Source organism: Meriones unguiculatus, chromosome 5 (genome assembly GCF_030254825.1).
Source record: "Meriones unguiculatus strain TT.TT164.6M chromosome 5, Bangor_MerUng_6.1, whole genome shotgun sequence".
Taxonomy (NCBI): Eukaryota; Metazoa; Chordata; class Mammalia; order Rodentia; family Muridae; genus Meriones; species Meriones unguiculatus.
Genome location: NC_083353.1, coordinates 117,532,064 through 117,547,687, shown reverse-complemented (window position 1 = coordinate 117,547,687; position 15,624 = coordinate 117,532,064). Strand labels below are relative to the sequence as shown.

The 15,624-nt window shown below is 40.8% G+C and overlaps 1 protein-coding gene across 1 annotated transcript in view; it reads left to right on the top strand.

Moving 5' to 3' along the window:
• The first annotated feature begins 7,144 nt into the window (after positions 1-7,144).
• LOC110564842 (ovostatin homolog) overlaps positions 7,145-15,624 on the top strand; it is a 33,497-nt gene continuing 25,017 nt past the window's right edge. Inside the window, exons 1-5 of the mRNA XM_021662364.2 lie at positions 7,145-7,341; positions 8,164-8,391; positions 9,172-9,226; positions 10,013-10,158; positions 10,701-10,850. Of these exons, the coding sequence (XP_021518039.2) occupies positions 7,213-7,341; positions 8,164-8,391; positions 9,172-9,226; positions 10,013-10,158; positions 10,701-10,850 (708 nt within the window). The 5' untranslated portion in view covers positions 7,145-7,212. The remainder of the gene's footprint in view (positions 7,342-8,163; positions 8,392-9,171; positions 9,227-10,012; positions 10,159-10,700; positions 10,851-15,624) is intronic.

The following is a 15,624-nucleotide window of genomic DNA, read 5'->3' as shown; positions in this document are numbered from 1 at the left end:
ACAATAATATATATGTGCGAAAATATACTTACAAAGCCCATTGTTTCGTACACTAACCAAAAGAATTAATTATGAAATAAATCTTGGAATTAATAATATTTGGCAACAGACTGTCTCACTAAAGTGTTAATCTGTATTTTTTTCTTTCAGTACCCTCTAATCACCCTTCAGGTAAGACATCTCCTTTCCACATGCAGTTAAAAACACTCAGTTTAGCAATGGTGTGCTGCCAATGTTCACTTTTACCTAGCTAAAAATCAAGATTATTGAAATAGAAAAGAAATCTGCATCTGAAGATGGTTAAAAGGATGGATACAGAAATTGTGGTACATTTACACAATGGAATACTACTCAGCAATTAAAAACAAGGAAATCATGAAATTGTAGGAAAATGGTGGGAACTAGAAAAGATCATCCTGAGTGACGTATCCCAGAAGCAGAAAGACACACACATGGTATATACTCACTTATAAGTGAATATTAGACATATAATATAGGATAAACATTCTAAAATTAGTACACCTAAAGAAGCTAAGCAACAAGGAAGACCCAAGGTAAGATGATCAATCCTCATTCAGAAAGGCAAATGGGATAGACATGGGGAGAGGGAGAAAACAGGATACAGAACAGAAGCCTACCATAAAGGCCTCCTGAAAGACTCTACCCGGCAGGGTAATAAAGCAAATGCTGAGACCCACAGCCAAACTTTGGGCAGAGTGCAGGGAATCTTATGAAAGAAAGGGAGATAGAAAGACCTGAAGGGGACAGGAGCTCCACAAGGAGAGCAACAAAACCAAGAAATCTGGGCTCAGGGGCATTTTCTGAGACTGATAGTCCAAACAAGGGTCATTCACAGAGATAACCAAGAACCCCTGCACAGAAGTATCCCATGGCAGCTCAGTCTCCGAGTGGGTCCCTAGTAAGTTCATGTCTCTGACATCAACTCAGTGGCTGGCTCTTTGATCACCTCTCCTTGAGGGGGGTGCAGCTCTACCAGGCCACAGAGGAAGAGAATGCAGACAGTCCTCAGGAGACCTGATAGGCTAGGGTCAGATGGAAGGGGAGGAGGACCTCACATGTCAGTGGACTTGGAGAAGGGCATGGGAGAAGAGGGAGGGAGGGCAGGATTGTGAGGAGATGAAGGAGGAAGCTACATCTGGGATACAAACTGAATAAATTGTAATAAATAAATATATTTAAAATATAATTTTGAAAACTCTGAAGATTCCTAGGAAAAGGTTGATTTCTTCTCTGTGAATCCCCAAGAGTAATTTCAAAGCAGAAACTTGTTTGTTTTTCCCACTATAATTCTAAATCATATCTTCATTGGTGAATAACCATATTTTGTTGATTTTTTATTAGGTTTCTTGTACTTCCATTTTCTTGGTTATACTTACAGCATATTGTAAATAGCAGCTGATTTCAGCACCTGTATTTTTTATCTCTGCAGACAGTGTGTGCATTATGAGTTAATTCTGCAGGCTCACGTGGGATCTAAGCTCAGAATTCACAGTTATGAAGGCAGACACAAGATACTCACAAATTCCCAACTGCCCTATCTAATATTTGGGTGCTTTAAGCTCTTCATGTGGCTAACAGACAGCTCATCCTTGAAGGGACATGAATTTCAGGCTAGCCAGGCTCATGTTCTCTGAATTACTCAGTAGTTTGCCTTCACATCTGAACCAGCTTCTGCTCTGTTTTACTGAAAGAAACAGTTAATATCGCTGAGTTAATTGATAAGTAGAAAAGTTCAGCATTCACAAGTCACAAGGTGTCCGTGTGGACACTCGGAACAGCACCAGTGTTACAGAGTGTGGAGTTTCAGCTGCGTTGCACGGAAAGCCTGGTTCTTTTGGAAATGATTTATTCTGCCCTGTGACATCCACTCACACCTAAGCCAGCATGGGGTCTCCTGGGTGGCCCTCATGAAAAGGAGGTCTGGGATAGTTTGTTTCTAAACTTTGTAGGAGAGGAAAACAAATCACTAAAACGTTTGAAATGGTTAGTAACAGGGTTTTGTTTTGTTTTTTTCACATAATCTGTCAAACATGATCTTGTAAATCAAATCTCTTACACGCTGTCTCTTTAACCAGAATTGGAAAATGTGAAATATCTATTGAAGTGAGCTGGTGTGGGTGGCAGCTTGCTGAGAGCAAATGAAGACTGCATTTCCACAGCTGTTTCTGCTTCTCAAAACCCACAGAGATTCCACTTAGGTGACACTGCATAATCCATGACCAACTTAGACAGGGGACCAAGTGGAAATCTGTGACAATCATTTGTAGTTAGTTAAACAGTGTGTTGATCTAACGTGCCTGGGCGTTTGCCTGCATGTATGAATTTGCACCACATGCATGCAATGCCTGAAGTGAGCCAGACCTGAGCCAGACATGAGCCTCAGAATCCCTGGAACTGGAGTTACAGGTTGCTGTGAGCCACCATGAAGGTGCTGGGAATAGGACCCAGGTCTTCTAAAAGAGCAACCAGTGCTCTAACCACCGAGCCATGTCTCCAACCCTCGTGGCAATCATTTAAATATTTGTGAGGATGAGCATCCCCTTATGTACTCATTGGTATGGGTCCACTCTGCCGTGAGAGTGCTATTCTAGACTAAGTATGCCGAATTTTAAATTCTTTGATTATACCACTTTGCTTTGAAAAGATTAAAATCAAATGTATCAGTTATGAATTATTTTTCATATGAATTTTAGTTTTAAGAAAAATATTAATTGAATTTTAATATGTTGGAGTAGATACATTGCTTCAGTGATTTGAGGTCTTTGGTAAGTATTATAGTCCTTCACTCTTTACTTCCAGTAACTCTAGATCAGCCGAAATAAAAAGGAAAAGGTAATTTTCACACACAACCTCTGATGGTTATTCTTTACTCTCTGTTTTCAAGGATCCCCAAAACAATGTGATTTTTCAATGGAAAAACGTGACCTCTGTCAGAAACATCACCCAACTCTCATTCCAACTGACTCCAGAGCCCATGTTTGGGGATTACACAATTGCCATAAAAGAGCAATCAGGAATGACAACGGCGCATCAATTCACCGTTAATCAGAAGGGTAACCAAGGGCTGTGCTTGACTCTTCCACACGCAAGTTCAGAGCAACAGAACAGGACATTCTAGACTTGGGCAAACGCATCTGCAGCTCAGGTCGGGTCTCCGATGTCTGCTCTTCAGTCGCACCCCCAGTCCTCTCTTTGCCTCTTTCTGGGCCCAGCTCTTTGCTCCTTGTCCACCCCTCCCCTCACTTAGGAAATCTCTCATTTTCTGAAAGTCAGATACTCTCCTAGAAAAGACATAAGAGGTTAAAAAATTTAAAAAAGAGTGAACTTTTGAGGGTAGGCAATTAACAAACAAATCACCACCAACACCAACAAACACAGAATAATCGATCTTTAACGCGGTGCCATCACTGGCTGGGCTTTTGGAGAAAACAGTCTGCTAGAGTGCTGTAGCTTTGTTCTCCAGGGATTTTCAGCTGAAGTGTGTTTCTTTGTCTTCAGTATCACCCAGATTTGAAGTTGAGGTCAGTGCACCAGAGACGGTAACTATTGCGGACCGCCAGTTTGAAGTGGCTACATGTGCAAGGTAAGTGTTCCTTCAGATTGTCTCCACAGTGAAAACTAACTTGATTTTAGCCATAAAGCTTTAGTAATACATTTACAATAAAATTACTGTAGATGTTTTAAATATTTGAAAAATATAAAGAAAATCCATAAAAACGAATGACAGCACATCTTACCAATTGCTATCATGTTGTAGCTGATTTTCATATCATATTTTGTGAAAGTTTTCCTTGGTTGTACCTATTTTGATCTGTCCATTTTATCTGATACTTAAAAACACTTGTCTCTATATTTTGCTTGTCTTTTTATCTATTCTAATTCCTTACCATGTAAGTATAAATTCATATGCAAGTAGAAATTTTGCTTAATATTCTACTACATAACATGTAACCTATTAAACTGTGCTTTCTAATGCATTGATAGCAGATAGTCTGTAAAACTGTATAATTTCCTAATTTAGAACTAAAAGTTGTTTCCTTAAGAAATATTTCACTAAAGGGAATCACCAGGTCAAAACATAAAATATTCTTTTATCTTTTAAATGCCATTTGCTCCTCCAACTCCAGAAATGGTTGCAAAAGTACTGGCTTCGCTGAATCCTTACCATCATCGAGTAATCTTATTTAAAAAAAAGAAATGAAAATGAGCTATCAAAATTTCATAGCAATAAGGAAGTTCATCATTTAGTTTGAATTTATTTGAGCCCCTTAACTTCCTATCTGATCTCAGGAACATTTATTCTCTACTTAGGAAATCATTTCTAATGCCCTTTGTCCTTTTTGTGATATCTTTTCTAGAATTCATTGTAATGTAAAGCAGCTAATATTTACTAGGTGACAGTTACAAAAATTACTCCCACAATGCCATGAGCTGGGAGTGGTCATCCCCTCAGTTTCATAGAGAAAGGGTAAGCATTGGGATGACATTGGCTTTGTGCTATTCTGATGGCCAGATACTCATACCTGGGCCGTTGTGAGATCCTGGGAACAAACATCTGGTGAGTTGTTGAATGCTTTCACGGGTGACATAACAAACACTAACCTTTGGACATTTTTTGAGATTGAAGCTATGGTCTGTAGAGGGTTGCCTGGTAAACACACAGCAGGCAAAGGTCAGGGAAACTCCTCGTTATCTCCTCGGAGACTCTTGGAAGTGTTGGCTCACAGGTACAGTCCTGGTGCCAACACATCTGGCATGTTCATAGGTTAGATGGTAGTGAAGTGAGAGTGATGTGTAAAATACTGATCTGGAAAGACTTCCGTATCCAGAATCGTCACGTTTACCTATGTACGTCGACATTTTCTCCCAAAGAAGGCTCATTTTCCAATACTTCTCACAAATTAGATCTATTTTAAATTTTTACTCATTAAGTTTTTCTTCACTAATGTTTTAGATCATGTAAAATTGAACGAAACTCTGAATTTGTTTGAGGTTTTTGTTTGTTTGTTTGTTTGTTTGTTTTATAAAGCAGCACAGTTCTTTTCAAAAATCAAATACCTAATTTCACCTAAATTCTGTGAGAGAAAAATAGCCTCAAAGGTAAGGTCAGATGGAAGCACTCAGATTCAAAACTTCACATATGATTTCCATTGAGGTTCATAAATGCCGCCTTAATACGGCCCATTTGTAATCATGGGTGCCCCTCCTCTTACCAGGTACACCTATGGCCAGCCTGTGCAGGGAAACGCCCAGATACAAGTGTGCCGAAAGTTCTCCTCCTACGGGGACTCTGAGGACGATAATAATAAAATATGCCGGCAGTACGCTGCGCAGGTACAGTCCACAGGCTGACTCCAAAGGGACATTCCTACTCGCTTCTCATGGCGATTTTATTCCACTTATTATAAAAAGATTCAAGGTACTTTCTCTGTGTGGCTAGTGGAGGTCAGAGCTAGGTCAGGGGAAGAACGTGGTGATAACACAAGACAGAGCTTTAGTTTCCGGGTGCTTTTGCCAGCAGGTCTTCAGACCCGCAGAGCTGCTCGTTGGTTTCCCTATGTTCCTGACCATCTGGATGCTCCCTGTGGTCTTTCCTTGGAGAATCCTTTCTCAGGCAGTTCATTTGGAGATGCCAGCAGCATGGTCTGTGTGCATGGTTCTAGAGTTCCATTCTCCTTCACTCTAAATCCTGCATGTGGAAACCTATGCTGCTGGGCCTTCTCCTTAGTAATATACTCTTGTGCGTGTCTCTAAGTCATTGATTTTAATTTTCATCCTCTTAGTTCTTTTTTAAAGATTTTTTAAAATTCGCATTCATGTGTACGCCTACACGAGGGGAGTGAATACTGCCTAGCCAAAGTGATAGTTTTGAAGTTCAAAGTCTAAAATTTGAAGTTAGTACATATTTCTTATTTTAAAACATAACTAAATTTACAGTTTTCCAATTTTTTCCGTGAGTAGCAAAAAAGTACGCGTTTCCCCCATTTCAAGTTGTAAACCTTAACAGCTGTTGGTCCATCTATTGTCCATGTTTCTCCAGGGGGATGAGTTCTTATTCTTAGGAGATCATTAGCTTTATTATCATCCTTTAACTCTGTCATGCCTACATCACTTCCCGGAGCCTGTCCCCAAATCTGTAAAATCTCCCTCCTCTTGTTGTAAGTCTTCCCCCACGTCATCTTCCAGTTTTGACTCTCTTTTCATCAGTTCAGTAACTTAATGAGGGGTCTTGGAGACACAGGAAGAGAATGGACCCTTGCTAAAATTCCATGAGACTCTTGGATCCTTAACTTTTTCATTATATCTCTGTTTATTTTTCAGCTGAAAAATGGCTGTACTTCCCAAATGATCGATATGGAAGCCTTTCAACTAGACAACACTGAACGTGAGCTAATACTTGAGATTGAGGCAATAATTAGACGCTTCGACACTATAGGTAATGATTGTATCTTATGCACAACTTTCTACCATTGAGAGAAAAAAAACCACATAGAGTTAGCAACATCAATGATTAATTATAAATTAAATTATCACTCAAAATGGTAAAATGAGGCATCTTTCAATGGTGGCTTTTGTGGGGAGCTGAAAAATTTGAATCCAGGTCCTCTTCTAGGCTTAGGCAGGATGCATTCTACCACTAAGATACATATCCCCCTCTGAGGAGGTTTGTTCAGATGATTTATTTCTTCCTAATGCTATGCTTCATCATCTCTTACAGTTATACAAGAAAGGATATTGAATATTATTGAGAACAGACAAATGATTGAAAGACTGCTCTTTGAGATCATGGACCCTTTCTACAGGAATGGGATCGCTTATATGGGAACTGTATGTTTGACTGGTACTGTTAAGACGGGCTTCTTTGGTTTTCTCTGTTCACAGATTAGGCCTTGAAATTTCTAAGCACTCTTTCCTAGGTTTACAATCCATTTTTAATATTATTATTCTGACATGCTTGGAAAGTTCTAGGTTAAAAGAAAGCACTGTATAAAATGATTAGCATCTTCTGTTTCATATGTAAACACATGTGCACAATTAGTAGTATGAATATTTCTATCCACTGACATGTCTGTTAAGTGATCACTCCCATGACTTGAAACTTCCCTGTAGAAATGTGAAGTTCTGTGTCATAAGAATATTAACATTTCTGCTTTTGCACAGCTTAGGCTTTCTGGCCCCAATAACACACCAATGGTGAGCAAGCTCTTGCAACTGGAGCTCAATGGCAAACCTCTTGGAAATTATACCACCGATGAGAACGGGGAAGCTACATTTTCCATTGACACCGCAGAGATATTCGATCCACAGCTCAGCATGAAAGTAAGACATTTGAGGGCCGGTGGAGACTGTCAAGAATCTCACAGAGGCCCCAGTGCTAGGGACATGGAGCATGAGAAGGCTCTCAGCTGGTAGCATATTTTCTGCAACTTGCTTGTCCATTCAGTACTCGGCGTGAGCAGAGTGCAGAGGGTGATCAGAAGTGGCGTGTGAGAAAATCTGGCTTTTCCCTTTACATCCTTCTCTGCACAGACAGGGAGATGCTGTGAGATTTCCCTTCTGAAACTTCCACAATAGTTTGCAGTTAAACACTTTGCCATGGCTTGGGTGCAGGTGAAGGATACAGAATGTAAATCTGATTCTTTGACTGTACCTGAAATAAGAAGCCAAAGCGTGGTGGTGGCCTGTAATCCTTGCACTCAAGATACTGAGATGGGAGCATCTTGAGTTGCAGGCCACACTGAGATACATAGCCAATCACTTCCTCCATCCTCCCATCTCTGTCACACACAAAGTAAAAAAAAAAAAAAAATACAACGTAATAATTCACTGTTCATCCAATTAAACAGTCACATAACCATGGTCATTTTTTATATATATAATAAAGAGATAATGGTGTTACCATCTCACTTTGTAGGAGTCAGCTCTCTCCTTCCACCACAATGGTCCTGAGAATAAAACCTGGGTGGTCAGGCTCAGTGGCAAGTTCCTTTGCCTGCTGAGCCATCTCACCAGCTTTCCCAGTAATAGCTATGAGCTAAGTTCCTCCCTGCTCTGGAGATATGGCAAGCCTTGCATTCTGTAGTCTCCCCTGCTTTTGGAGGTTATTATTCTAAAGCCTTTCCTTTGCTTCTGTCATGTCAGGCCGTATATGTCCGACCTAAGAGCTGCCATCATTCCGGCATGTTGGCCTCTTCAACTTTGGATGCCTACTTCTCAGTCTCACGCTTTTACTCCGAATCCAGCAGCTTCCTGAAGATCATTTCCGAGCCAAAGCAGCTTCCGTGTAATCAAGAGAAGTTGATTTCAGTACTTTACTCCCTAAACCCTGAGGCCTACAAGGATGGCTCAGACGTGACGTTCTTCTATTTGGTAAGTCTCAGTTGGTGGATCTGTCCAATCAGCACGGCACAGTTTTTACATGGTGTCATTTGTCAGGCCTTGTCAATCTGAGCGACCTCCATCTCCTCCCATTGCTGCTGGATACTCCTGGCTTCCTTAAGAGCACGGGAGAAAGCTTGCAGAACGATCCCAGGCAATCTGAATTTCCCTAAGACTGAAACACTTGCTTCTTCGACCATTTCGTTAAACTTCACACCAAATATGACCATGTGTTCCGGTATGTAACTCGGAAAGAACAAAATGATACGCAGCAAAGGAAGCTGCTCTCGTTCCTTCTCATCAAATGGAAACAGACTTGGAAATTAAGACATTCCTACTTCCACCTCCCCCACACACCCTAGTCCTCAAGCACCTGTGTCCATCTTGGACACACTGTTCAGACGCTCTGGTGTTCATTAGTGGAATCAGTTTGACTCACCAACTAGAAAAGGCAGTAGGCCCAAGGCACTGTTAAAGAGTTCCACGCATATTGCGTCATCTGGTCATCTTTGGGGCATTCCACGTCACAGCATGGGCAGAGGCACATGGGTAGACAATGGGGTGAGGCTGCCACACTGCACGTGTGTTAGATGGCTTCCCAGGGTTTCTGGTGTTTTCTCTGCTCTGGCCCAACATGTGTGAAGTTCCCTTTTAATATCTGCATCTGGAAGCTACCTCGTTAAAAGAAAGAATGGTCACTAGATCAGCCCATGATGACATGACATGATGTGAGCTGCAATACTCACCCTGCATCTTCTTTGCTGGGCACAGGTGATGGTGAGAAGAAGCATCTTCCTCAGCGGACAGCACGAAGTCACAATCCAAGGTGGATATGATGCACTTGCTTTGAAATATGTACCTTCTCTCTGTACTTTCTGCAAGTTAAGATGAGCACTTGATTCCGCAAGCAGCTGAAGGGTAGTAGATAGCATGGCTTGAGGTAACATACTGAGTAGATTAACAAAGGCAATTGCTACCTTTCTGTTATTGTCTACTTAGCTTTCTGTTGAGGTGATAAGCACTGGCCAACATGGGAAGAAAGGGCTTATTTCACTTTTACTTCAGTTATCCGTCCATCATGGAGGGAAGTTGGATCGGGAACCCAAGGCAGGAACCTGGAGGCAGACACAGGAGCAGAAGCCACGGAGGAACATGGCTCACTGACTTGCTCTGAGTGGCTTGCCCGGCCTGCTTTCTTATACTTCCTAAGTTCTGCTGTCCAGGAGTGTCACAACCCACAGTGGGCTGGACCTTCCCATGTCAATCATTAGTCAAGAAAAGGCCCTCATAGACAGGCCCTTATAGACAGGCCAGTCAGATGGAGGCAATTCCCCAAGTGAAGTTTTCTCTCCCAAGGTGACTGTAGGGTCATTGTCAAAATTATCTGGTACCATTACTGTCAGTGAATCGAGCACATTATAGAAAGTGATGTCTAAAGCAGTGCAATTGTAATATTGTCTTCATCTCTGCTTAAGTTCCCTTTGGTTATTTGCATTTGAACAAGGTCCAGCTTACTTTTTCTATCCACAAGCCCTTCTCTTTCATCTAAGCAAACCCAGAGATACAAGTCAGAGTCAGCACCATGTCATCTGTGAATTGCCTGTTTCCACAGCCTGGAACGGAAACTTCTCTTTCCCACTCCACATCAGTGCTGATCTGGCGCCAATGGCCAACCTGTTTGTCTACACCCTCCACCCCGGTGGGGAAATCATTGCAGATAATGTCAAGCTCCAGACTGACAAGTGCTTTAAAAACAAGGTGATGTTTCTCCTGTCATCAGGGTGGGTGTTTTGCTTCCGGCTACCTCCTTTCTAAAGTCCATTTTCCCATTAACCTCTTGATTTAGTGTGTAAGTATGTGCACACATGCACATGCATGGGTGCCCATGAGGTGAGTGCAGGAAGCCAGGGAACAGCTTGCAGGACTCCATTCTGTTCTATCCTCGCACCACATGGGTTCCGGGGACTGTCCTCAAGCTGTCAGGCTTGGTAGCAAGCACTCTTACCCACTGAGCCGTCTCTCCAGCCCCGTCCCTGTTTGGTCCCCTCAGAATCGTTAGTCAGTGAACTAACAGTTCAGTTACTCAAGAATGAGAGTCATCTTGCAGACACCTGATTGTGGGAAGTTAGAGAGAGCAGCGGGAGAGTGAAAGGAGATGTTCCCACAGGGAACTGAGAATGGGCAGGGAAAATGTTATGTAGGGAAATCTGTCGGGATTTGTTTCGAAGAGACAGGGTTTATTCAAACCCTCTTCGTGGACAGTCATCCCTACCCTCATTGCTCTCCTTTCTCTCCTCCAGGTCAGCATAGAGTTCTCAAAGGAGCAGGCAAGACCTGGCTCTACTGCCAGTCTGCATCTTCAAGCAGCCCCCGACTCCTTCTGTGCCCTTCGAGCCGTGGACAGAAGTGTCCTTCTACTGAAACCGGAACAAGAACTGTCGCCCGACAGAGTAAGTAAGACCCTGTTCCTCAGGGCCCCCAGGCTGTGTGGCTGCTTTCCCTGCCCTGCACAGGATGCTTTCCCTTAGGACGGGGCATGTTAAAAGCACCGGGCCTTTGCTTCTGTGCTCCTTCCTCGCTAATCAGCTCCGGTTGTTAACTGCGGGAGTTTCCTGGCTGCTTTGCACTCTACAGATAATTATGGCAGTTCAAGAACTCTAAAATAATGCGATATTTTAAAACCATACTGAGACTGTTTGATTGTTTGTTTATTTCAGTTGGTCCCTATGCCCTTTGACAATGTCTGATTATGTTCTCCGCATCAATTAATTTCCTGGGCCAGGATGACCCAGGACATTACATTTACATTTTTTGTTCCAAGCCTTGAAAACTGATTTTTTTCCCCCCAAGGAGCACTGATCCACTGAGTATGACATATTTGTCTAGTTCATCATTTTTTTAAATTAATCTATTTTAATATTTTGTTGATGAAGTCAAATCAATAAGCTCTTTAGTCACTGTCGAGGCTTGATGGTGTTCAATCAGAGGATTGACCTCGTGCAAGAGCAAATTGATACCCTATGGCAAATCGCTCAACTTGGCTGTCAATGGAAGTATGCTGGACTTTGAGTCACTAGCATACAACATGAGAATTTTTCCCGTGCTGCAAATCTGTCTAAACAATTGTCTAGGTATATTTTAGGTAATTGGACTAGTTCATCATTTTTAAGAAAACATATCCAGTTGACATGTTGTCTCTGCTCAGGTGACATGAGACACTTATCCTGGATTCCATTTCTGTTTATTATGCTTATTTCTCAGTTTTACATTCTAGTCCACTGGTTTTCTTTTCCTATGTCAGTCTCACAGTTTTAATGATAAAGATTAATCTTTGGTAGGAATCAACTCTTTTGCCAAGGTAGCTCTGCGAATCTCACCTCCAGGGTGCCCGTGCTAGTCTAGTTGATTTTTAGTATCAACTTTATCTTCTCTAGCTTGAGGAATGAAAACAAACTGGTATTTTTAGTGTGATCACATGGAATTTACAAAATAACTTCCCCATAATGGGGGACTACTCTAATTAAGAATTTTAAAATGACTTTTTATTTTTCCCAAGTATATTTTTTCTGTCACTTATCAATTAAATTTTAGGTGGCTTTCTTCTGTGAGTTCTTTGTTTATTCACAAGTGTGCCATAATTAATCTGTTGCTGTTGTAAATAAGATTTTTCTTCCAGCACTTATTCTATTGCTATTAATGTACCTGGCAGCTGTTTTGCATAATGATTTACATTTTGCTAATTTACTCAATTCCTTTGTGAACTGAATTATATTTTATTCCATGCCTCTGTTTTTCTGCTTGCATGATTCCAGCACAGAATTACACTGTGGGGGCAGTAGCATCCTTGCCTTGTTCTTACCTTGGTAGAAACAGAGGAACATGAGCTCCTGGTGACCTGTGAATGACAGTCTCTTAACAGCTTTCTGTGTTAGTTTTATAAAAGCTGGCTCATTTAAGAACTGTCTCTTGATTGGTGCCAGCTTTGCTATATTTCTCAATAGATTAAGATAAAAACGTGTTATTATTTTATGCGTATGAACGTTTTGTCTGCACATTGCATGCCCAGAATCAAGCCCAGATTCTCAGGAAGAATGGTTAGCCAATGTGCCTAACCATTGAGCCACCTCTCCCAGCCTCTAGGTTAAGACTTTTATGTAGATTTCCAAGTCCTTTGATGAAAAGCAAGGAAGTCTTTATGAGTTAAGAACCATGTTGTATGTATCAACAATCATGTCCGCTTTAGGTTACACTTTATTTGTTTGTTTGTTCATTTGAGTTACTGGCTTACCCACTTTTTGCTATTACCATCTAAATATAAAGTGGTTTTCACGGAGCTTTGTTTGGTTTTGATGTTCTGCCACATTATTCTTCATATCTTTGTTGTTGCCCTTTTTTGCTTCCATTAATGCAGTTGTTTGGGTTAGATGTCTAAGCATTTTACTTTGATATCATTGCCTGTTGTTTGCTGTGATGGAATTGGAACCAGGACTTGTTCATGCAAACCACGGTCTTCCTCACTGAGCTTCATTCCTTCCCCTGATCCTTCAGACTCTCCTGCAGGTTCCACTGTGTGTTGCTTGCTTCAGTTCTTTTTTTTCTTTTTTCAGAAACTCCTGTTTTCTTCTGTTTACAGTTATTCTTTTATGCAAAAAAAAAATCACATACTGGTACTTCTTATAATTATATCTAAAAGACCATTTATCCTGGACTACTCTGTCTTTTCAGGCTATACTTCTTCAGAGTCAGTGATATTTCTATCTTTGACATGCTCCGATGTATTGCTGTGCTCAGATATGGGTTTCTGAAATATTTATGTATGTTAAGATGATGTCAATTTTGTTATCAGCTTACTTTATAGCTATGAAATCTGACTGTATGTTTGTATATATGTGAGTGTGTATGTCATATTGAATCTGACTAAATCTATCTCTGTGTGTGTGAGAGAGATGAATCTGAGCTATATGAAAGAGAGAGTCTCACTGTGTAGCCCTGAATGCCCTAAATCTGGGTACCTAGACCAGGCTGTCCTCAGACTCACAGGGAACCACCTGCCTCTGCCTCTGCTTCTGAGTGCTGAGATTAAAGGCACAAGCCCTTACATCTAGCTTTGGAAACTTCATTGGAGAGACTTTCTCAAGAATATTATGTCTTTACCTTTTTCTTGTTTAATCCTGAAACCCAGCCAGTCATTCCAGCGACTGCTGCCAGTGACCAGCAGACAGTTTCCTGCTTTTTTTCCTTTCCATCATCTTTCCTTCCTTGAGAGGACATGCATGCTTACACTTGGTGTCTCTATTGCTCCCTGAGCCATGCTCGCTTCCAAGTAATCTTTTGAGTACATAAAGCATATTCTCTGCTTTCTTCCTCAGGAGGGCGCATGAATCCCAAGACATTTCCATACTCAGAATTATTTTTCTAAAGATTTGACATAGAAACTAGGTGTGATGGTAAATGCTTGTGATTTCAACACTTGGAAGTGGAGGCAGGAGCATCAGGAGTTGAGGGCCAACCTCAGCTACATGAGACCTATCTCAAAAACCAAACAAAACAAAATTATCCAAAACTTTTAAAAAGTGAAGAACAATGCCTTGATACATGAAAGACAGGTCATGTGGCTATTAAATATAGAGCTTATACTTTTCTTTAGGCTTCTTGAAAACCCTGCTCCTCCATCCCTCACTATGAATATTTTTTAAAGGGAATTTACTGTCAGACTAGCTTATTTTCTGTGGTAGGTTATATGATCTTTTTGTCTGGGGGCTTTTGCCTTCTTTATATTTAAACTAAAAAATTTACTAAGATCGCTTAGGATTTATTGTGTGAGGAAAAGCTAAAGCTTAGTCTGAATTATAACTTAAGAATTAAGCCTTTTTTACTTCTTCTCTTTCTTGGAAAATTCCAGTCACATGTTAGTTCTTTTTTCACATGCTCTCACGTTTGCTTGTGACATTCTTTAATTCTTTCTTACTTGTTTCTTTCGTTTTCTATTTCTTTTCTATAAGCTGGGTGTGCTAGGAGTACATCTGTAATCTCTTTTACATCTGAGTGTGCTGATGCACATCTGTAATCTCTTCTCTTGAGAGGCACACACAGGAAAATCAGGAGTTCAAAGCCAGGAGACCCTGCCTCAAAAGCACAAAAGCAGACAAACAATGGATGGTTTCTGTCAGTCATTTCTTCCCCAACCCCCCCCCCTTGGGACCCTTAGATTTAATTTCTCTGAATTCGTTCTCTGTAAAAGGAATTACTTATTCTGTATATATTAATTAACACAGGGAATTATTACGGCAGCAGTTACTCAAAAACCAGCTATTTTCCAAATAAAACACACAGAAACTTGTTAGATTTATAATAAGTCTTAAAGCACCAGGGCTGGGAGGATAAAATACCTTGTCTGCGTCTTATCCCAAATCCTTGCACATGTTCCATTTGGGCTGCTTGTGCTTCATCCGGCCAGTCCTCAAAGCAAGCTGCTCTTGGCCATGAGCTCCTGGGTATCCGATGGCGACCTCCTGCCTCCTCCCAATCTCCATCCTCCACCTCCTCCTTGTGGTCCTTCTGTGACCCAAAAGCCTGCAAACCTTAGTTTCACCTGCCTCTCTTCTGCCCAGCTCAGGCTGTAGGCAATGTTATTAGCCATTCTTGGATAATTTGGGAGGCAAGGCTCACACAACTTTATTTTGGACATGTGAGAATCTGCTTGCAAAACAGTAAAGATCTTGGGAGCAAGCAAACAATATTTGAACACACAGTAGCTCCAGATCAACTCCAGCAATTCTCAACTATTTCTTCTTTGGTTTTGCTCATTTTTATACTTTCTTTGTGGAATTTCTGCTTCATGATCTTTTTAAATACCTTGTATGTCAATTTGTGAATATTCTCTTTATTCTGAAAACATTTGAGGAATGCTTTTCTCTGTTAGTTAATTATGTGAGGTTGGAGTATTTTTTATGGAATTAATTTGATATGTGTTTCTTCTAATTTCTTCATGTTGTTCTTTCTTTAGCATGGAGTTTCTTGAAATTTCCTTCAGTTTTACATACCCTCATTTTGTTTTGTTTTGTTTTGTTTTTTTTTTTTTTGCAGTCTTTTAGTACATGATGTCCACAATTATACCAACAACTAAATGGTTACAGGAAGATTCATTGTCCCTCTTAGTGGTTAATGTATTGTCCTCACTCCTTGCTCACGATTTGATTGGCATATATTCATTGCACATAGTAC